This window comes from Lactuca virosa, chromosome 9 (assembly GCF_052849685.1).
Source record: "Lactuca virosa cultivar CGN04683 chromosome 9, Lactuca_virosa_CGN04683_v6, whole genome shotgun sequence".
NCBI classification, from domain to species: Eukaryota; Viridiplantae; Streptophyta; class Magnoliopsida; order Asterales; family Asteraceae; genus Lactuca; species Lactuca virosa.
Window position 1 is genome coordinate 111,926,030 of NC_136434.1, and position 22,868 is coordinate 111,948,897.

Below are 22,868 nucleotides of genomic sequence, written 5' to 3' on the forward strand. Positions count from 1 at the left end.
TTATTGAAACAAATCACAGTATTCAAGAGAACTAAAAGATCCGTTCAGAGAAGCTATGATGGCTGAGTATGTACATCAGGGTTGTGCATAGCTAAGATTTTGCAGACCTAGAGTGAATGATTCCTCCCTAATTCATGTTCCTTGTTTGGTTGTGGATTTGGGGCAGAGTTACTCAGTCGACTGTCTTATTCATCTTAATTATTCATAACTTGTATATGACATGCGATCATAGTGGTACCGAGGAGGATCGTAGTATAAAGTATCGACACTAGTTATCAAGGCACTTTCATTGTATGTACTCGCTCATCGCGATACTATACGTAGAAGTGTTAACATCAAGGGGAAAACAGAAAGCACTAGAACGTTTACAAAGAGTACATTGTCGAGCACACTAGGAGTACATCATCGTATAACAGACATTTCTTTCAAATCGGCCAAACTTTGTTCAGTGAAGAGTCCGTTTCTATCATTCGTCATGAGTCGGCGTGGTCCTCACCATACTAAGTTCATATGTTTCTATCTCCTCGACCGTCAAATTCACGAAACCTTCGTCATTCGTAACGACAGTCTGACCCAGACCTCAGTTTTGTCCTTAGTATTCTAAACCCCGAAGTACTCGTGTGAAGAGTACTTTGCCCTCCGAAGCATTTCTGCCGTATGTTCCACAGACCGTCACGAAATACCACTCGTCCAGCAGACCAAGTTCGAGCATAGAGGCTAAGGACGAATACAACCCACCTATCACTATTCAGTGTATACGTGAGGGTGGTATATGATTATGATTACGCAAATTTAGTATGTGTGCTTCCGCCCTATCTCCTGTTCCTTGTTCGGTTGTGGACCTGGGGCAGAGTCGCACATCCGACAGTCTTACTAATCTTAATTATATACGACTTGTATACACGAAGTAATGATAGATGAACCAAGTATGAATCCTATCAGGGACATTAGGGCAAAGTTGCCCAGGTCTACGAGTGAGTGTTCTACCAATCAGAGGAGCACAACCCCAGTAGTACTGCTAAGAAAGCTAATTTCGGGATGAAATTCCATCTAACGGGGGGATGATGTGACAACCCGGAAATTTTTGCCTTGAAATTCTAGCCATTCAAATCAACCGTGTGTCAGACTAGTTTCTACTATCTTTTAGCCCTTTTAAGGGTTCGTTTGGGCGTTTTAAGCCTAGTACCTTAAAGGATAAAGTGTTAGGAAGTATCTGTTTGAGTTCATTGTACATCATTCAAGCCAAAAACTCCATCTCAAGGAGTTTACAGCCGCAAACAAGGAGTTTACGGCTGTAAACTCTTGCCAGCCGTAAAATCATGCCTATAAGTCTCTCATTCCTTCATTTTTCTTCATTATTCACACTTCCAAGTCAAGAAACTTCCATTCTCTCTCAAGTATCATCGAGTTCTTCATCCCCGATCTTCAAAAACGTAAGTGATTCTTCCATCTAGTTGTTGTTATTCTTCTTAATCATGAATCACCCTTTGAATCCATCCATGAAAATCATTTTTTTGGGTAGATATTCAAGATCTTCATCTTTCACCAAGAACACACACTTGTTCTTGGTGGCCGAAAACCCCTTTTAAGGCTTCAAAATCGTGAGTATTCCTTTCATACACTTGCTACCCAGTTATTCTATAGAAGCTCTTCACTTTCACCCTTGAAAACAACCTTTTTCCGAGATCAATGAGAGTTTACGTCCAGGAGCATCTCCCTTGGCCGTAAACCCTTATTAAGGTCCTATGTTGGCCATAAGCTCTTCTTAAGGCTAGATATGAGTCAAGACACACTTCCTTGATGCTAAATAGGACCATAAAACACCCTTTGACATATGTAATCATGAGTTTACGGCCGTAAACTCATTGGGCCGTAAACCCATTGGCCGTAAACACCTTGGGCCGTGAACACCAAGTGTGGTCGTAAACTCCCCTTAGATGAATCACATGTGATTGTAACACTTGGTCCAAGTGTTTCATAGTACCTAAAGGTGTTTCCTTGCATGTGGTTGCTTCTAAACACTATATTCATGCCAATATATTTTATTGAGGACTCGTTTGTGCCTCGGGACTTTATTCATGGAACTTCTCATCCTTACGCGCATATTCGTTTGAATCACCCACATAAGGTGAGTTCATACCCCTATAATCAACATTTTAAACTGTTTTAAATGCTTTTAAGGGGGGAATACAAGTTGAACACAATTTAATTGTGTAAATGTTTGTTATAAACATCTTTCAAAAGATTACTTATGTCTTTTATAAGTGATAAAAACATTTCAAAAACTCTTTTTAAGTTATGTTACTTTATAGTTTATAAAACTCCGTTTTTTAAAGTACAATCATAACTTAGTAGATAAATGAGTCTTTTCAATAACAGTTCAAGTAAACAAGCTAGTAAACTATAGGGGTTCAGTTCATACTAGATGCTAGAACATACTATAAAGAGAATCAGGGAGGTAGATACAATACACGATAACATAGAGATCATACTATAAAGAGAAACAGGGAGGTAGATACAATACAACAGAGAGACATACTATACACTATACAAAGAGAACATACTAAGATACTATAACAGAAGAACAAATCATGATTAAATTAATTATACTAAGGATTCCCGGTAACGTAGGAAAGGAACGTATCATTAACTCATTGTTCTAAACAAAAGGTGATAATAAAAGTAGTATAATGGTTATATATATATATATATATATATATATATATATATATATATATGGTGCATCTACAATATGCCATGATTTATATATATGGGGTACATCTACAAAGTACCGGAGTTATATATGGGGTACATCTACAAAGTACCGAATATTAATAAATAAAACAAATGAATATATACAAAACTCATAACATACTAGTAACATGAACAAGTACTTCAGTGTGTCAATTTAAAAGACAAATGTATACTTTCATTTTTCCCATTACTTTCATATTGTGACAGTTCCACTTGAAAGTTAATGCAAACTATTTTCGAGTTAAGATAGTTAGAAACCAGGGAAAACTTACATCTTTTCAAGCGACAAACAGAACAGTCGAGTCTAGTACATTCAGTAGAAAGGGGCCTATAATGCTAACTTTATGATTCCTTAGTTTATACATCAGAGATATATATTAATCGGATCCGCCAGGTAGTAGGATGTGTGCTTTCCGCTTCATTTCCTGTTCCTTGTTTGGTTGTGGGCTTAGAGCAGATTCACCCAGCCTACTATCTCTCCGATCTTAGTTATATATATGTTCCGTATACATCAAGTAATCATAAGGGGGTACCAGGTATGGGTCAGGTCATAGGACACTAATTCAATGCACAGTTTTCTAGTACAAAACATATTTTTCAAATAGACCATTTGATATTCAAAACTAGAAACTTACCAGTAAAGGGTTTAATCCATTTTATTAAACCAGTATAACTTAAAGGACCTTAGGTGGTTAATTGTATAATACCTTAGTTTATACATCAGGGTTATATATAATTAATACGTGATAGGTAGTTGGATGTGTGCTTTCCGCCTCATTTCCTGTTCCTTGTTTGGTTGTGGGCTTAGGGCAAATTCACACAATTAACTATCTGTTCGATATTAGGTTATATATAGCCAGTATAAACTAAGTGATTATAGAAGGAACCACTATGGTTACCTTGTTTTTACTAAAAGAAATAAGGGTTTTCTTAAAGAATCTTTTCATCAAATATAAGGAACTAGTACAATTAACTCCGTGAGCACCAAGTGAATACGCAAGGGTTATATACAACGATGATCTAACAAACAATGGGATGTGTGCCTTCCACCTCATTTCCTGTTCCTTGTTTGGTTATGGGCTTAGGGCAGATACACACAACCGATTGTTTGTTTACTCTGGGTTTTATATAACTTGTATCCGTTTAGTACGCATAGAAAGGATTGTAGAGTCATTTTTACTTATCTTTCATCAAAGCAGGAAATATATGATTTTCTGGAGGAATATGCGAACTTTTCTAAAAGAACACACAACTTACTTACAACTTCTTACAAATTCTTACAACTTACTTACATCACTAAAATCTTATGAACTCACCAGCTTAAATGTTGATCTACTCTTTCAAAATAACTTGTATTCTCAGGAGACCAGTAGACAGGTACGCGCACTGGGATTTACTTTGTAGTCTATGATATGTGAACCACATACTTTGTAAACACTTTCATTCTAATGAAATGGTTGTTTATTACTTTGATTACTATGATGCATGTCTTGTGATACTAAACATGACGTCCTCCACCTCCGAACGTTTCCGCCGTTCCGATTTTGGGGTGTGACATATCTCATAAACTAGGATTTAAAGTCATGAACGAAAACATGATTATGTGGTACGTCTTCTATTCTGTAATACTTTTTACAAACACAATACAAAACAAATCGTAGTGATTGAAATCAAAATTATTAATCTAAGTAATTGCTACCAGTAGGCAAAATAGACTAACAAATTATTACAAAAATGGATAATGACTTAAAAATATAACAAACTTTTAAATCTGTTCATATTTAGTTACTGAATTTTTTTTCGTGTTTGGTTTACCCTTGAATTATTTAAAACTGTTCATATTTTACCCTTATGACCGGTTGTTACCGGTCACAAGGGGAAATTTGAACAATTTCAAATAATTCAAGGGTAAATCAAGCAAGAAAAAAAATTCAATGACTAAATGTGACAAAAGTTGAAAATTCGTTAACCTCCTTATAATTTTCCTCAATTGGTGTTATAACACCATTAATGACATATATATGAGGTGACATTTTTTGTATGTGATAATAGCTCTTGACATGTTGTTCATACTTAAGAGCCTAAGTTGTTTTAAGGACGTATTTGGGATTGCGTTTGAAAGTGTTTATTGACTCTTTAAAAAAACCAAGAATTTATGGTTTTTTGAAAAAGCTATTTTTTTTCCTATAAAATTACTATTTGCCAAACACCTTTTAAATTACTTGCTTTTAAAAAAAACCAATAAATTAGGAAGTCATTTAAAAATCATTTTCAAACACCAATTGGGACACAGATGCCTGATTTTCCAAATCCTCCACTCCCCAATTATCCCTTGGTCGCTCTGTAACTTCCTCAGAAATCCCTCCTACACTTTCACCGGCGTCGGAATCGATGAAGACGTGAAGAAGCTTACGGAGGATTACTTCCTTGTAGTTGCGACGGCGGTTGATTTAAGGTTGATTGCTGCGAAGAAGTACCGTGTGAAGGAGCTTAAGAATGCAGGGTTGAAACAATTGACGAGAAAGGTTCTTCGGAAGGAGATGAGCAAGCGGAAGGCTGTTACGATGAGTAATTGGGATAATCGGCGGCTGAATCCGGCACAGGTGCAATATGCATGCATCGATGCTTTCTTGAGTTTTGAGATCGGGAGGATCTTGATTTTAGGGAATCGGAACTAATTCGAATTACCAATCCATGATCTAATAAGGTAACTAGATTGGGGTTCTTCAAATTTCTTTGATTGTTTGATGATTTAGGGATTTGGGTATATAAAACGATTCTGTAGAGGATTTGATTCTTCAAATTGTTTAAGTTTAGTGCAAATTAATTGCTAAACCTATTTGTTATACAGTGATGGATGTTATACAGTTGAGAAAGTTGCTTCAATTCTGGCGTTTTGCATCTGTCCTGACTTCTGATCATCTTCCTTGAAGCAAATCTCATTGCTTTTCTTGCATTTTCATGTGTTTTTCAGTGTTTAGTGTGCCTCAACTAAGATGGAGCTTCTCCATGAATCTACAGTTTTGCATTGTGGTGATAAACTCAAAAGTGTTGTCTTTTCAACATCTTAAGTTCATAGAGATTACACTTATTGGATTTCTGATGCTACTGAATTGGGTGTTCATGTCCTATGCCACTATGGTTGAGTTTTTTACTTTTTTTTTTTTTTTTTTAAACAAATAAATCATTGAAATTACTGCTAGTTATAAAATTGAAACCTTTAATGTAACACCTGCGTGTTTTGATAATCAATTTAATAAGTCAAATATCTTTACTATATTATTAAACATATTGCCTCTTTCTTGAAAATTAAGAGGTACAACATGTATTACTTCATGTACAATGATTTTATGCTTTAAAATCTAATCCGGTCAACGTAAGGATAAGTAAGAACTCGGTGAATTTGTTGAAAAAATCAAGATAAGAAGGGGAAAATGAATTAGTATTCCTCAATTTCAGCCAAATGAATCGGTCATCACTGATTACATTTTAACCTATCCTCTCTCTCAGTTCGGTCACAAACTCATGCCAGAAACCAAACGGCCATTCACCACTCATCGCCTATATTTGTGATCGACTCTTCCGGTTTGGAGAAACTTAGTTGCTAGGAAGTTGGATGCCTTTATGTTTTTCTGACTAATAGCAAGAAATTACATCATAATGGAATTAAATATCTTTTAATCAAAAGAAATGAAAGTAAAGAGGCTGTTGAGAAGAAATCTTATCTGCTTTAGTTGAACACAAAGAGGTATTGAGATATATTAACACTTTACCTGAAAGTTGAACACAAAGAGGTATTGAGATATAAAGCCTATATGTGTGTTGTTGTGTGCATGTTATTATGAATTGAGTGTATGTGGCCCTGCTTGAGCACTAGCTGTAGATCATTTGGTGTGCAGAAACGAGCAACAGAAGAGAAGAGGGAGGTGAGGTAGCTGAGACAAAGAAAAGAATTTGCAAAAGGAAGTGTCTATAAGTAGTTTTGAGGATAAGGTATAAAGGAACAAGATTAGGCATATCACCAAAATCAATTATTTTTTATTTATTTTTATTAATCTTATTTTACTTCATGTCATGTGCTTCACGGGACAAAAAGTACACAGTTTTCATTGTTCATGTATTTTTTGGTGTTTCCTGTTGATGCAAGTCTCAAATTACTAGAATAGGAGGTTGTTAAATTCATTTTGTTCTTCTTTGAGAAAGAGGATTACTAGGGGCGTAGCTAAATGTATTTCAGGTGGGTCCTATGACCTACCTAAGTTCTAATATATTATAGAAACTTATATTAGGAACTACCTTATCGTATTGAAAAATATAAATGATCTATCTAATTCCGTACGAGGAACCACGTAATTTTTTGTTCTAGATTCGCCACTGAGGATTACATCATCCATTTTACTTTTGGGCGTCGAAAAGGTAACAATACAACATCGAGTGGATCTAAAAAAAGGTAATTTAGTCTCTCAAATAAGTGTTCTTTTGATTCAATTCAAGGGATGTTAACTTTGTTAAGTATCATGTTAAAGTTTACACTACACAACCAAGATATCAATATTTTAATCCTCCACTCGAGCCCAATTACATGTGCCTTGTGTTTTAATTATGTACTAAAAGTTAAAATTCTTGATTACTACTTGAAAGAACAACTGTTTTCGTGAAAGATTCCACACATATGTTTTTTTTGAGTTATGATAACATGGAGTTTATTCAACAAGAAGCTGGTAGGTTGGCGGCTATGGACATTGTGAGAATTTCATACAAAAATGGTAAAGATTAGGTTGCATAGATTACAGGAGTAAGGTCAAAAGTGGAAAATTTAGAACATTTGTGTAATTATATATAAGCCACACCATTTAGATTTTTTCCCTTTAGCGTTAACTCAACTATGTTTATTTATTTATTTATTTATTTTTTAAACCAGGGTGTCTTTTTTTGCCAAAATGTTTATTTTGCTATTAGAAGGTTTACATCACTACCATGACAAAGATTCGATGTTCAGTAACAAAGGTAAAATCTATTTTAGATATAATTCGGGATTTGGGTTGTTCATTTAAAAAGGTTAGAAGCAGTTTTTGAGATTTATATAATTATTTGTTTTGGATGTATATGTTATGGGAATGGGAAATGTGTGTCTTCTTCTGATGGAAGCAATTTTTGCAACTTTATTTTATACCATAAAGTTTCTTTTTACCCACAAAAGTGTATGGATTTGTTCATTTATTTAATTTGTTGCTCTAATTGCATTTCTGGATACCTTTATACATAAAAGTTAATTTCAGAGATATCATCAAAATACTTTGAGTTGGTAATAGTATTTAATAGATGTTTTTTTAAACATTTGGTTGCATGTTTTAATCCAAGTGTAGATGTAAATCTCGGATATCTACATTTTATTTTTGGTAGACCAAGTATAATATTTATTATGACTTTATCCAATATATTATGCTTTTTTAATCATATCAAAGATTTAGTTTCATATGATTTCTTATAAGTTATTGGTTTATTTAAACTATACGACATATTCGAACAATTTATGGATAAGATAATTATTAAACATCAAGCATCAATTGTATTATATAACTGAGACGGGGATCTATTAAAATTATTTTTTAGCCTACTTTACATATAAAATAATAATATAAACTTCCTTTTTTAAAATGAATATAAATTTCCTACCTGTAAAACAAGTAGATATCTTCCGTCTATTTGAACAAAAGAAATAATCATTTCTAGAAATTAATTTTTGAGAAACTATTCACACCCGTCGCTTAGCGCGGGTAAACGGCTAGTCCTAAATTATGATTTTTAGGGAATAATATTGTATTTTAGGAATTTAGTTGATAACAAAAATGACAAAGAGAAATTATAAAGCACGAGGGGGTAAAATGACAACCTATGAAAGTACACAATTTGACATGTAAAAGGAAATTGGGGATAATTTGACAAGTTATGAAAGTTGAAGGTCAAATCACATTTGAGTGGAGCTGATTTCTTTACATTTTTAGTCCCTTATTTTGATTTCAGGTCATTTTTCACGACTAGGAGATCTTATCACGGATATATTTCAATTTTACCAAACTTAAATTTGTCATAAACAATTAAACATCCTTTACTCCTCAAAGCAGTGAATTTTTAAAAATTAATTCGGACCGTCCCTTGAATGTTTTAAACTTGCACACTTCATACCTCGTTGGTTTAAATTTACACACTTTATCTTTTACTATATACTACCCTTATTATTTTATTTATAATTCATTTTATATTAAAAAAAGCATAAATTACAGCCCATATATCTACCGCCCATTTTCCTCCCAAATCAGTTGAAAATATACAACATCCTCATCACAACCTACCGGACAACAACCACTGGTGACCACCTCCAACTACCTACTATGTTTCTTCTTTCTCTTAGAACACCATCAAAATGTCGGATCACCGCCCACAACCATTGACATACCACAACCCTCGTCCCATTCTCTCTCTCTCTCTCTCTCTCTCTCTCTCTCTCTCTCTCCCTCTCTCTCTCCGATCAGGGTACTCCTCTTGGAACCTTCACCTTCATGAAAACATAACACCGTCACCACCACCTCCTTCACCATCGCCACCCTCCTGTATAAACACCATAACACTTCATCGAACCTTCACCTTCATGAAAACATAACACCATCATCACCACCTCCTTCACCATCACCACCCTCCTGTATAAACACCACCGAAGTAGATCATCGTCAGTAACCTCTACCGTCGCTACATCTCATCATTCCCGATGCCACCAGAAAAGGAGGTTCAGAAAGCCTAAATCTCATCAATGCCATTCTTCTCCAGTCTGGATCTCCTCTAAGAACCAACCTTTACCGCCAACAACCACTTATAATGAGTACCCAACCAAACCAAAATAAAAAATTGAAATTGGTTCCAGAAATTGAAATCAAAATCGAAAATGGTTCTAGAATTTGAAGTTGAAATCAAAATCATACAGATGGTGGTGGTTGTCGTTCTAGAGCCTGTTCTTCGAAATCTGGTGCTCGTCTTCGCCGGCAAAAATAAAGGCGATTGAAGCCGATTTGAGGCCCCAGACAAAATAAAAAATATAAGGCCCTTTTTGCCTATGCTTGCGACGACTTAATACCAAAAGTATTTTTTTCTAAAATAATATAAGTTGATATATGAAAAATGGGCCCCGAAAAATTTGGAGGCCTTGGGCCGTTGCCCATTCCGCCCCACCATCTCTTACAACCCTGGGCAAAAACTTTTTAGTTTCACTTTCAAAATTGAACCCCATATCTTAAGCTACACACAAAGAAGATCGGAAAAGGAAATTACACACCAAAACTTTATATTCAAAGAATCAAACAAGAAGGGGAGAGGTGGTTTTCTATGTGGGTGAAGGTAGTGAAATCGAAGCGTAGAACTTAAGCCTCTATAACATTTTGTTTTCATTTTCTGGATTCAATGAATAATTAGACCATAAATTGCATTTTTTTAGCAAGAGAGATAGGGGGTGGGGGGGGGGGGGACAGAGAGGGTGAAAATGGTGAGGAGTACGTTGACGATGGTTGTCGAGTGAGTGAGAAAGAGGGTAACTAGGGAAAGGGAAGGGATAGGGGTAGGTGGAGATATTTAATTAATTATTTTTTTAATCTAAAAATTGATAAATAAAGAAAGAAAAATAAAAAAGAAAACATTAATGTCAAAATAGTCTTTTTATGTCCGGAAGGATAAAGTGTGCAAGTTTTAAACAAACGAAAGATAATCCTAGTTAAATTTTGAAAATAAGGATTAAACATGTTTTTTGACACTTGAACAAGGGACGATTCATGTAATTTACTCCCAAATTAGATACTTAACCTATCCACATGATCAAGTAAAAAAAAAAAAATAATAACTCAAGTCTCTAGGTGTGTTTGGCAAACTATCTAAAAAATTAGTTTTTAACTGAAAAACCAATTTTTATTTGATAAGTTAACCGGTAGATGATAAATTAATAATGTTCGACAAAAACAAACTAATAATAATAAATAATATAAAAAGTTATTTAGATATATAATTAAAAACTAGCATATATATAAAAGTATATTTGAAAAACATGGAAAATGGCCTATGAGCTTGTCGATAACCTATATAAAATATTTTTCTAGAAAGCTAACTATAAGTTTGTTATTTAGTTGCTCAAACGATATAAAACAATAAGCTTAATAGATAAACTAGGTTATGCACAATCAAACACAACCATAAATGTAATATATAAAGCATAGAGCCTTGAAGAAAATGAAGGATGCCAATAAATTTCCTTTTAGGTAAAGGAATAAAATTGTGTTCAAACATGACGAATATAAGTGCATAGTAATGTTACATTACACTCTAAATGTGAGTATCTTTTTCATTCAGACGAAATTAATAGCAAAAATTAAGAAGAAAAAAGAGAACAAAAAATGACCACGTTCATGCATGCAGTTGCAGTAAAAGAAACTCATCAGACGTACGAACCTCCACTCCACGATGCATATATGGAGGAACAGGAACAGGAAGCTTATTCAGCTAGAGTGCTCGTGATTTTATGATGTCCATACTCATCTCACTAGGATCTGTAGCTTGCAATTCAAGTTGAATTCCATCAAGTTCCCTCTTGAATCTGTCCTTCGAGCTTGCATACACCATCTTCATTCTCACCTTTGATGTATCAGGCGACCTGTTGTTCATTTTAATTAAACAGTACGTCATCTCTAGATATTATCATCTTCAATTCATTCAAAATGATTATAGAATTTGATTTAATGAAGTGTATATCATTACCAGGCAATGAAGAAGATTTTGCTTTTCTGGCAATTTTCATCGGTGGTGAAGTCAAAATCAAAGACAGCATAGCGGCATTCATCAGCAGGGAGAGAGTTTGTGAAATCTTCATAGGATTCATCAGAACTACCGATCTTATCAATCATCACTTGTTGATCTTCGATTTTGTAGGTGATGTATCGGAAAGTTCTCTTTGATTTTAACTCCAGAAACTTCAGCTTGCATTCATCATGCACAGCCATACCAGAAGCGGCGTTCGCCTACCCAAATCAACAATTGCAAAAAACAGAAACGAAAGATCAAAATTATATGTGGTTTTGATGAATCTCAATCGGTGTTTAGAGCATTGATGATTGGATAAACACGTTACTGAATAATGATTGAAATAAATCAGGGCGAATTTCATGTTATCGGAGTGGAATAATCACGATAGGGCATCGAGAAGCCAAATTCACCTCATCAGATCAACCGATTTTTGTGTTAAAACGTGAGCGAATTGTGAAATGTATCTCGTAATTGATGTTGATGAAAACGAAAATCAGGCATTGTGTTTAGAGGTGATGAAATGCGTAGACAAAAACAGAATTCATAGAAATTTGTATGATATCAGCGTCAGAAAACAATAGCGAAAGCGAAATTAATCATGTAATGTGGATGAATATCAAATCATTGCTTAAGATATCACGATTGAAGGAGAAACAGGTTATCGGATCGACGTAATTCAGAACAATATTGATAAATTCTTTCATATCGTATGATCGCATATCAATAATCTATAGATGAAAAAACAAAAACATGAAATAATGAAATTAATTCAGATCGAGAGATGGATACGTACCATGATTGATAGTGGAATTAGAGGATTACGTGAAGAACAGAATGGTTGAAGGAGGAAGAAAGGGGAGAGAGATCCAGGAAATGTGGTGAAACGAATGAAACTAATATTTCTGTTGAGGGGAAGAAGAGGTTATAAGGGGGGAGAAATGGTCTTTCAGCCTCTTGTGCCTCACCATCCATGCACCCTCTTCTAATTTTTATTTATTTATTTATTTAAATTACAAAAAAAAAGTAGTTTGTACTTTGTATGTGTCTTAATATGATTTTAGAAGTACGTTATTTAAATAAAACTTGATGAGTAATATGTTTTTTTTATCTATTATCTATCCTAAAGTTTTGGGTAAATTATGTCATTCGTCCCTCGTGCACATGTCAGAAAACATGTTTAGTTTATATTTTCAAAAATTAACTCGGAGCGTCCCTTATTATTTTAATACCTGCATGCTTCGTCCCTCATTAATTTAAATTTGCACGTTGTATCCCTTTCCAACTATAAAATGACTATATTGCCCTTAATATTTTATTATTACATTAATCATAAATTATTTTATATTCAAAAAAAATTAAATACCCTACCCAGCCTCCCCGTTCCTTTTCCCCCTTTCCTTCTACATTCCTTCTACCTCCTTCGTTTCCAGGTTACTAAACCCCACCATCACTTCATTGGATTCATCTTTTGCCGAGGAACATCGCCTCAACGATTTCATCTCTTCTGGCGAGCATCAAGACACCCCAAATGAAGAACCGTCGATCACTCTCTCTTTCTTCTCCGGTCTCAATCAAGAACTGTCAGACTCTTTTTTTCTTCTTTGTTCGAATTGGAGGCAGAGCCGGCCAGTATCTCTGACGACATGGTTACAGAGTGAAGAGGGGTTGAAGACCATTTTAAATTTGTTCAAATCGACACCAAGTGGAGATCTTTCAGATATGATAAAATCTAAACGCTAGTTTCTTTCTTTCTTTTCTGTTTGTTTTATCAATTCCCGGACTTCAAACTCATAAAGATGCAAGGGGTGGTTTTCCATTTCTTTCTCTCATCATTGATTTCAATTTCGGAATTTATGGTGTAGATCTCAACACCAATATTGATATGTATGCGTTTACTGGAGCTCTAGGGCTAAAACTCATGTAAAGCTACCAGACCACCATAGTGAACGAAGCTCTAGGTTCGAATCTGAGAGGGTTTCAAATAAAATGTAAGATATATTACTAGATTGTGGTCTAGAGGTGATTGGTGGTGTCGGAATAGGTATACGGTGGTATTGTCGGAATAAGTAAGAGGTGGTGGTGACGGAATAAGAGAAGGAAACAGAGGATGAAAAGGAGAGTACGTGAGGTGGTGGGACCCACTGAGATGGTGGGGTGGTAGGTGGTGGTGCAGAGGTGCTGGCGGTGATAAGCGGTGGTGCCGGAGGTGTTGGCGGTAGGTGGTGATGCTGGAGGTGTTGGCGGTTATATGGGGTTGTTTATGGAAAATCTTGAGATGGGGAAATGAAAATAGATGGGTAGAGATATATTTTTTAATTTTTTATTTAAAACTGATAAATAAAAAAAATAAAATGAAAATAAATAAATTATTAAGGGTTAAAAAGTCATTTAATGTCAATAGGGACTAAGCGTGTAAGGAAAAACAAACAGAGGGTCGGTCCGAATTAATTTTTGAAAATAGGGACTAAACACGTTTTCTAGCATGTGTATAAGGGGCGAATGGTGTAATTTACCTAAAGTTTTTGAATAATTAATTGTATTACATGAAAATTACACCACTTTTATTTCACGAGATAGAGAAATGATTTCATTATTTTATACTAAAGGTGCAACATTCTTAATATTTTGATAGTTCTAAAAATATCAATAATTTATATACTAGGTTTTCGATGTAAAGTTACTTTAATCAGCAAGTTTCACTTAATAAAGTGTTAAGAATATATGGATATTTCTTATATTCAATCTTAGTTTTTGTAAAAAATTATATTGGTTTATATGTATCTTTATATTCACGTTATCTTTTCAGATAAATATAAATAGATAGTTTAGTCATCTATTATATAATGGAAATATAGATTATTATCTTTTTCTCCGCTATGATATGGTATTAGAGCATTATATTTATCAATGTGTTGTTGCCTTATCTTGTCGACGTCGTCGCCTTATCATGTCGACGTCGTCGTTGCCTCCTCCACCTACCCCCGGACTCATTGATGCCATTTCCACCTGCAATCGTTGTTGTCCTATATAGAGTTGGTGTTGCCTCTTCCACCTGCCGACATTGTTGCCTCCTCTAGCCATACAAAATATTTTTTCTAGTTGCAAGTCTTACTGTATCCTCTAGCCATTGTCGATGTTGCCTTCTCTGGTCTTCGTCGTTGTTGCCTCTTCCAGAATATTATGCTGAATATTAAAGTGTGCATAACATTGAAACTCTGATCATGGTATGATTAATGTCGTTGTTAGGAAGTAATGTGGAAAACAAGCAAGACAAAAAAACACACAAGACACAATATTTACGTGGTTTGGTCAAGGTGACCTACGTCCATGACCAGGAGGGGAGTATTCTTAATTTATGAACTCTCAAACAAAGGTTACAAGTACAACTCAACAGAGATTCACCTATCACTCTAGAATTCAAGACACTTTCAAATGACTAGCAATCATCCCTATTTATAGACTATGGATCAGACACAAAACCCTAAATAAGCCAAGCCTATTTGTAACACCCATAAAATTCAAGCCAATTTAAAACATTTTAACCCATTCAAAAACCACTAAGTTATTACAACTTGTTTTCAAAATAGTTTAAACATCAGAGTATCCCCAGAACCAAATCACAAATCATGAAATATGAGGAGCGGTACGATCACGCCTTTGCCTTGCCACAATCACCTGATGTACCTGAAAAAATAAACTGAAAACCATAAGCTCGAAAGCTTAGTGAGTTCCCCCAAAATACCCGTACACACATAACCATACACATACATCAATGAACAGCATACTATGGGTCCAATCAACCATCAGGTTGGAATACCCCAGGCCCTCAACCGTCGGGTTGGAATGCCAACATACTACGAGTCCAATCATCCTCGGGATGGAATACTCTCGGCCCACAACCATCGAGTTGGAATGCCCACACACCTATACATACAGTAACTACTATGGGTCCAATCATCCCTCGGGATGGAATACCCCAGGCCCTCAACCATCAGGTTGGAATGCCCACCTACTATGAGTCCAATCATCCTACCAGGATGGAATACTCCTGGCCCTCAACCATCGGGTTGGAATGCCCACCTACTATACATACACTAACTACTATGGGTCCAATCATCCCTCGGGATGGAATACCCCAGGCCCTCAACCATCAGGTTGGAATGCCCACCTACTATGAGTCTCATCATCCTACCGAGATGGATACTCATGGCCCTCAACCATCGGGTTGGAATGCCCACCTACTATACATACACTAACTACTATGGGTCTAATCATCCCTCGGGATGGAATACCCCAGGCCCTCAACCATCAGGTTGGAATGCCCACCTACTATGAGTCCAATCATCCTACCGGGATGGAATACTCCTAGCCCTCAACCATCGGGTTGGAATGCCCACCTACTATACATACACTAACTACTATGGGTCCAATCATCCCTCGGGATGGAATACCCCAGGCCCTCAACCATCAGGTTGGAATGCCCACCTACTAGCAACCATGTACACTTATCAAATAACCATATAACAGTCTACAAGACAACATACTAGGGCCCTATCATCCTACCGGGATGGAATACCCTCTACTACTGCTCAACACGTTCACATATAACAGGTAATCTCCTACCAACATACAGACAGTCAGACCAACTACAGGTCACTAAGCATAGCCTCATCCAATCTACCAGCATACCGATCTAACAGAGCATACCATCATATAGCCATCCTATCTACCAGGATGCAAACTAACAGAACATACCATCATAAAGCTATCCTATCTACCAGGATACCAACTAACATATCACAACAGTAACTAACTCAAATAACAAATCAAAGGGCCGGCCTTGGTGCCTTAGACCCTTGGGTATAGTGAGGATAACTCACCTTGCAACTGCCGAACCGAACCACGAAAGCACAATCCCGAAGCACTGCCCCAAACTCCAAAACCTATAGCCATCAATGATCCATTGACATAAATATCCAAATTACCATAATACCCTTGAAGGTCAAACTGGTCAAAGTCAAAGTCCTGGCCAAGGTCAACTTTCCTGATTGACCCTACTCGCCGAGTCAACCCGCTGACTCGCCGAGTTCCCAACTTCAGAAAACTCTCATATCATGACTCGACTCGCTGAGTCACTCCATGACTCGTCGAGTTCAACAATCTCTGAGTCCTATCATGTCCAACTCACTGAGTCACCACTCAACTCGCTGATCTGAGTCTTAATCAGAAGAGATTGGGGGTCTTGCGTTCTGACTCGCCGAGTCCAAGAACAGACTCGCCGAGTCCACAGCAATCTTCAACAGACTCGCCGGGTTGTTCTTCCAACTCGTCGAGTCCATGCCTATCTTCAACAGACTCGCCGAGTCTCTTCAGTCCTTTATTCATAAAGAGGCCTTTCGTGTCATGCAGGGGCTCCAAACTGTAGATCCACTCTTCTAGGGCATAACTCCCACGTAAAGTTGCAAAATTTACGTGAAACCAAGGAGCTATAAGCCCAAATCACTCTAGGGCTAAGGTTTAAGACAAGGATGCTTCACCAACAATCCAAAGGCCGATACTTTGTGAGTTTCTGGACCAAGACAAGTCTAGATCTGAAGTAGCAACCTCAGATCTATACCCCTAACCCGAAATAGATCCTTAACATGCAAAAAGGGCCCCAAATCTCATTCTTGAATAGATATAAATGCAATAGAGTCAAGGTAACAGCTTGTTACCTCCAACATGTACCCAAACTGCAGTAGATTCTGGATCTACACCACTCTCTTGATGCAAGCCCTTTTGATCTTCAAGTTTCTTCCACTAGAAAAACTTCCAAAGCTTCAATCGCCCTCTAAAGGCCTCACACACACAAGTTTAGGGTTTTCTGGTTCTCAAGGGCAATAAGGAGGCTGAGAGAAGGACATAAAGTCGTTTAAATAGGGTGTAACCCCGAGATTAGGGTTTTTCTCATTCCAGCGCCAACTCGTCGAGTCCAGCTTCCGACTCGGCGAGTTGGTCACTTAATTCGCGACCCAAGACCCTCTCCGACTCGGCGAGTAAGCATACCTACTCGTCGAGTCCCTGCTTCAAAATTACACTTAAAACCCTTAAATCATACCTCTGAAATTTGGGGTGTTACACTATTAGCTTATAGACCCATGAAAGGTGTTGTCACAACCAGGAATTTTGATACCTTGTAAAACCCTTAACGAAGAATGACATTGTAGCTAAAACCAGAAAACATGTATGGTGCTTATTCAATGACCACAAATTCCATCAAATACCCTATACCAACTTTCAAATAGTCAACAAAAGTTGGAAACCCAAAAAAAAAATCCCTGTTTAAGTTCATTTTGGACTAGGATTTTCTTATTGGGCCTAATGGACCAATAAGCTTCCAATTTGACTATTTTGGGGCTTAGAACTCTTATATGGGCTCTAATTGGACCCACTTTCATGAAACTTAACCTATTGGGCCTTATAGGCCTAAAGTGGACTAGTTAATCTTTAATGGGCCTCATTGGGCCATAACAAATCTAATTAACCTAAATGGGCCATAAAACCCATTCTTTTTGACAAATTGGGCCGTAAGCCATCATAGGAGCCCAATAGGCCGAAAAATAATTATTGGACTTCATAAATTTCGAACAAGATCAAACAATGGCCTAACATAAGCTATTTCCTTCCTCCTAAGCCCAATAAATTCGGCCCAAGATAAAAAAAAGAAATAAGGATAATGGGTGATTAAGGGGGGAGTGACACCTCATAATTATACTTGGGATATCCATGCAACCATCTCATACTTCCAAGCATCTATCACCTCACTCTCTCTCTTCCCCCCTCTCTTTTTCTTCTTCGGCCGAGAACACAAAGGAAAAACACACACACCTCACAAATTCTCTCCAAACACTCTCAAAGAACACTCTTGCTTCTCCATCAAAATTTTCGAGATCTAGGGCATCTCAAGGAGGTTTTTCCACAAAAATCATCATTCTAGGTAAGTTAATGCTTAGATCCATGGTTTAGCTTCTTGAAATTGTTATAAATCTCCTTCTAACTCATGAAAGTTCATGATCATGCCTATTAGAACCTATCTAAGCCAAAGTCTTCTCAAGAAGCTTTCTAGGGCTGAGAATAACATCAAACTTCTTCCATTTCTTCTTCAAATCAAAAACAACAAGCAAAGGTGAGTTCATACCCCTCTCTTTTCGGTTTTCACAAGTTTTATGGGGGAGAATACAAGTAAAATATGTAGATCTATGTGTATGTGTATGTTATGTATGATTTCATGTATGTATGTGTGATTTTATGTGTTTATGTGGTAAATATGTAACAAAAAGGGAAGAAATCTCGAGATATATGACACAAAAGAGGAAACAAACATGATCTATTATACTTTTATTGAACAAGTCAAGAAAAGTTCCTAGCTTAACTCATAATAAACAAAATGCAACATAAAACTCATTTTTGGGCTAAATTTGTCAAACAATTAAAAGTTGAGTTGAGAGTTTCCATCCACGGTTTTCTTAAGGACTAAAAGAGTCAAAACAGTAAAAATAAATGTTTTTATGAATATCATACTCTCTAAAGGGATAGAAATGTAATTTGTAGCTTAATGGGCCAATTTTTGGGTTTTTCGGCCCATTGAGCCCAAAATTGCGAAAAACATAATTTTCAAGGGATTGAAATGAGAAACTTCTCAAAACAGGGGGTAAAAAGGGTAAACAAAACCAATTCAAGGGTTAAAATGATTTATTTACCAAACAAGGATAAAAAATGTAAACTTTTTGGATTTTGGGCCAAAATTGTAAAAGTTGCGAAAAGTTTGGGTTTTAACTGAAAAATTCCTTACTGGAAGGGCTGAAACTGCCAAAGAGTAAATTTTGAACTAAAATAATCATTTAAACAAGTCTATGGGTCAAAAATGTCAAGAAAATGGTTTAAGGGCCTAAAATGTTTCTTTTTCAAAATAAGGGACTAAAATTTGTTATTTTTATTAAAGAAGGGCTAAAAAGGTCAAACCAACATTTTGAACCAATTATTTTGTTTTTAAGATATTTGAGTCAAAAATACCAAACTACAACTCATGAAAATAGAAAGATGAATATACGTATAATTCCAAATATCGTTATAAACAACCGACCGGCCTCGTGCCGATACGAAGATAACAATCGTTCAATCAAACTTTCCAACAATTATACTATACCTAAAACAAGTAAATATCCAAATAGTTGGGCTTGAAAGATCCTAATCATGCTTATTGGGCCTTCGTGGCCCATTGACATGACTTTTGGGCCTAACACTAATAATAAATGTTTATTGGGCCTCCGGTGACCCAATTACCTGTTTAAGGGACCCTCAATGGCATATATAAGCTATTGGGCCTTGGTGGCCCATTAGCATTGCTAGTAAGGTCCAAATTAAAATCAAATATGAAATGGGCCAATGCGTCCTTCGTATAACCAACAGCCTTAAATAACACACGTAATTAGCAGGACCTTGTAATCCTCTTCTCCTCGTTTGTTAGGCTTACCTTCAATTCAAGTAAACAAATACAGGTCGTTAATCAATAGTAATCAATTTAGTTTGGATTAAGTGAGTAATAAAGGGCGACACCTCTAAGGGTCGTTCGTAGTCTGTAGTTATAATCTAAGTCTCCTGGAAGGAGAGCGAGAGTTTGTGTATAGATCTATACGGGGGTGACTCCCCCACACCTCAGCTGTTCGCTACAGTTAGACTCGGTCAGTCTAGGGTGACAAAATCTTAAGATTAATTCTGGCGTACATTAGGATGCCAAGACAGACGAACTAGTCATTATTATGCATGGTTATAACGACTCACATAATTAAATAAATCCAATACTATCCAAGTAATCAAGGAAAAGTAATCAAAATCACTCGTGTAGCGGTATAACTATTTGAAAACAATTATATTTTATGTTATCGGAAAACATCGGGTTTTTCGAGGAAATCAGCACTACTTGCTTGTATTTTTCTATAACTATAATACAAAACTTCCCATTTATACACGTGTTGAAATCATTCATGCACCAACTTATGGATCTTCACACTTTGGTATAAACAATTGTCCTTTCAGAAAATATCGGATTTTCTGGGTTTTATAAACTACACAAATCATTTTTATCACAACCCTGCTTATGAACTCACCAACATTTCATATGTTGACGTTTTTCAAAATAACTTGTATTCTCAGGTAACAGGTAAGCTGAAGGGTAATATCAAGTATGTTAGGATGTTATGTTTTGAAAACTCTCAAACAGTTGATGCTACGGATATGTAATATTTAAACAATGTACTGGACGTGAACAATGTCAATCGTTATGTATTAATGCATGGTGAAGTTTATGTTGTGTTTCATGTATAATCATTGTGATGATATTCAATTTAAGTCACGCGAGCCCTCAGACGTTTCCGCCGTCTGGTTCGGGGGTGTGACAGGTGTCAACCAATCAAATTTCACAATGCAACAACGTTTGGAACCTTCATCCTTGATATGCATTGCATGAGCATCAACAGCACACATGATGGAGCATCATGATCCATAATGGCTCATCAAGATGAAAGCGTGGCACATCAAGATCACCATGGATCATCAACCATCATGGTGACACATCATGTAGTAATCCTTAAGCATATTCAACTTCTGAGCATCCTTGAACAATCTTGAGCATCATAGAGGACATCATATCATAAGTGGCTCATAAAGGGACATCATGGCTCATCAGGAACCAAATGGCGCACCCATGTACCAAGATGGCGCACCCTTGCACCAAGATGGCGCATCAAGCATTTAGATGGAAAATCTTTTGAAAGGAATGGTGCATCCTCCTCACAAATGGCGCATCTCCTACACAAGTGGCGCATCTTCCTTGTAGTTGTCACATCTTGCTTCTAGTTGGCACACCTCCTTCATAAATGGCACACTTGCTTCCCAAGGTGGTGCACATTGTTTCCCAATGGCACACCTTGACTCCTAAGTGGTGCATGCATGCATAGGATGACACATCTTGATCATAGATGGCACATCCATGCACAGAGATGCTCCATTCCATTCCCAAGTGATCCATACCCCCTTTTAGAATATTTTTTTCCTAGATGATTCATTGCCTTATCAGATGATTTGTTCCTTTGTCACACGCTCCATAAACCCCAAGTGCTCCATTGGGTTTTAAGTTCTCCATTGAACTTAAATGCTCCATGAGAATGATCCAAATACTCAAGTCATATTTAACAATCTCCACCTTAACTTGAGTATCCTATGAACTCCACCTTACACAAGAACTTCATCTTCCAACCTGTCATTCATCCATGAAGGAACCTAACTCCCACGAACATCAACCAAGTCCAATCAAAGCTTGAGATTATCTCTAGGCAATACCCTTGTCAACATGTATTTCAGATTCTCTTTAGTACAAGACTTTCGAATGCAAAACATTTCACGGAACACGATAGGTTCTCCACCTTTAAAACAAGACTCTGAATGAGACCAACTGCGATTGATCTTCTTATCTCCAGATCACCTTCATGGTATGAGTCTATCGATCCAAACAAGTCCATATGTCGTGCATTAGCACCATACACCAGAAAAATATCAAGCGTTCCATTCAAGTGTCGCAAGATCCACTTGACCACTTCCAATGAACTTTTCCTCGATTGCCTCAAACCGCCAAAGAAGTACCAACAAGTTTGGACTGATCACAATAGAATGACGAAAATACTTTCTCAATGTTGTGAGAAATGTATAACCATCCCATCCATGTTATCTTCTTTTCATCTCCTAAACCGTTCATCACAAACTCATTCTTCATAAGCTTTTCCAAGTTGTACAAGGGATTCCTTATGTATATTCCATTCCATGCCACCTTGTTGTTCCTCATTTATCACAAAACTATTGTTGGGGTTTGTGTTGCAAACTCCACCTTATGGATAGCACCCTGGTCATTCCCTGAAACACTTGTATCACCTCCTATCTGGTTACACATAGTATATTCAAATGTCATATCTCTGCTAATAACAAATTTTGGATTCTTTCCTTCTTCTGTACACCATAGACGATGACTTTTCCTTTCAGATGCATATCCTAGAAATATGCACTTCATTTCCCTCGACTCCATTTACCATCATGTACATGAGCGTAAGCAGGGTATCAAAACATTCTTAAACCATAATAATCAGAGTTTTCCAGACCACGCTTCTTGAGGACTCTTACAATAAATTGAAGTTTTCTAGAGAGTTTTCACCGGATAACAAGCAGTGTTGAGTGATTCCACCCACGAT

The 22,868-nt window shown here is 36.5% G+C and overlaps 1 protein-coding gene and 2 long non-coding RNA genes across 3 annotated transcripts; 1 reads left to right on the top strand and 2 right to left on the bottom strand.

The window, feature by feature from the left end:
- Positions 1 to 5,324: 5,324 nt before the first annotated feature.
- On the top strand, positions 5,325 to 5,983 carry LOC145135828 (uncharacterized). The gene is made up of 2 exons (XR_013720067.1): positions 5,325 to 5,461; positions 5,729 to 5,983. It is a non-coding gene; the product is annotated as an uncharacterized LOC145135828 (long non-coding RNA).
- A 192-nt stretch (positions 5,984 to 6,175) lies between these two features.
- Positions 6,176 to 6,763, bottom strand: LOC145135827 (uncharacterized). The gene is made up of 2 exons (XR_013720066.1): positions 6,528 to 6,763; positions 6,176 to 6,390 (listed from the first exon to the last, which is right to left on the bottom strand). It is a non-coding gene; the product is annotated as an uncharacterized LOC145135827 (long non-coding RNA).
- A 4,267-nt stretch (positions 6,764 to 11,030) lies between these two features.
- On the bottom strand, positions 11,031 to 12,491 carry LOC145137404 (actin-depolymerizing factor 7-like). The gene is made up of 3 exons (XM_079071529.1): positions 12,386 to 12,491; positions 11,548 to 11,807; positions 11,031 to 11,443 (listed from the first exon to the last, which is right to left on the bottom strand). The coding sequence occupies exons 1-3, from the start codon at positions 12,386 to 12,388 to the stop codon at positions 11,293 to 11,295; spliced, it is 414 nt and encodes a 137-aa protein (XP_078927655.1). The 5' UTR covers positions 12,389 to 12,491; the 3' UTR covers positions 11,031 to 11,292.
- Positions 12,492 to 22,868: the final 10,377 nt, after the last annotated feature.

Bases quoted from the DNA above. Each gene is read 5' to 3' on its own strand.
- LOC145137404 (XM_079071529.1), bottom strand. The intron at 11,444-11,547 runs GTAATGATATAC...AATGAACAACAG, and splicing joins AAAATCTTCTTCATTGCCTG to GTCGCCTGATACATCAAAGG.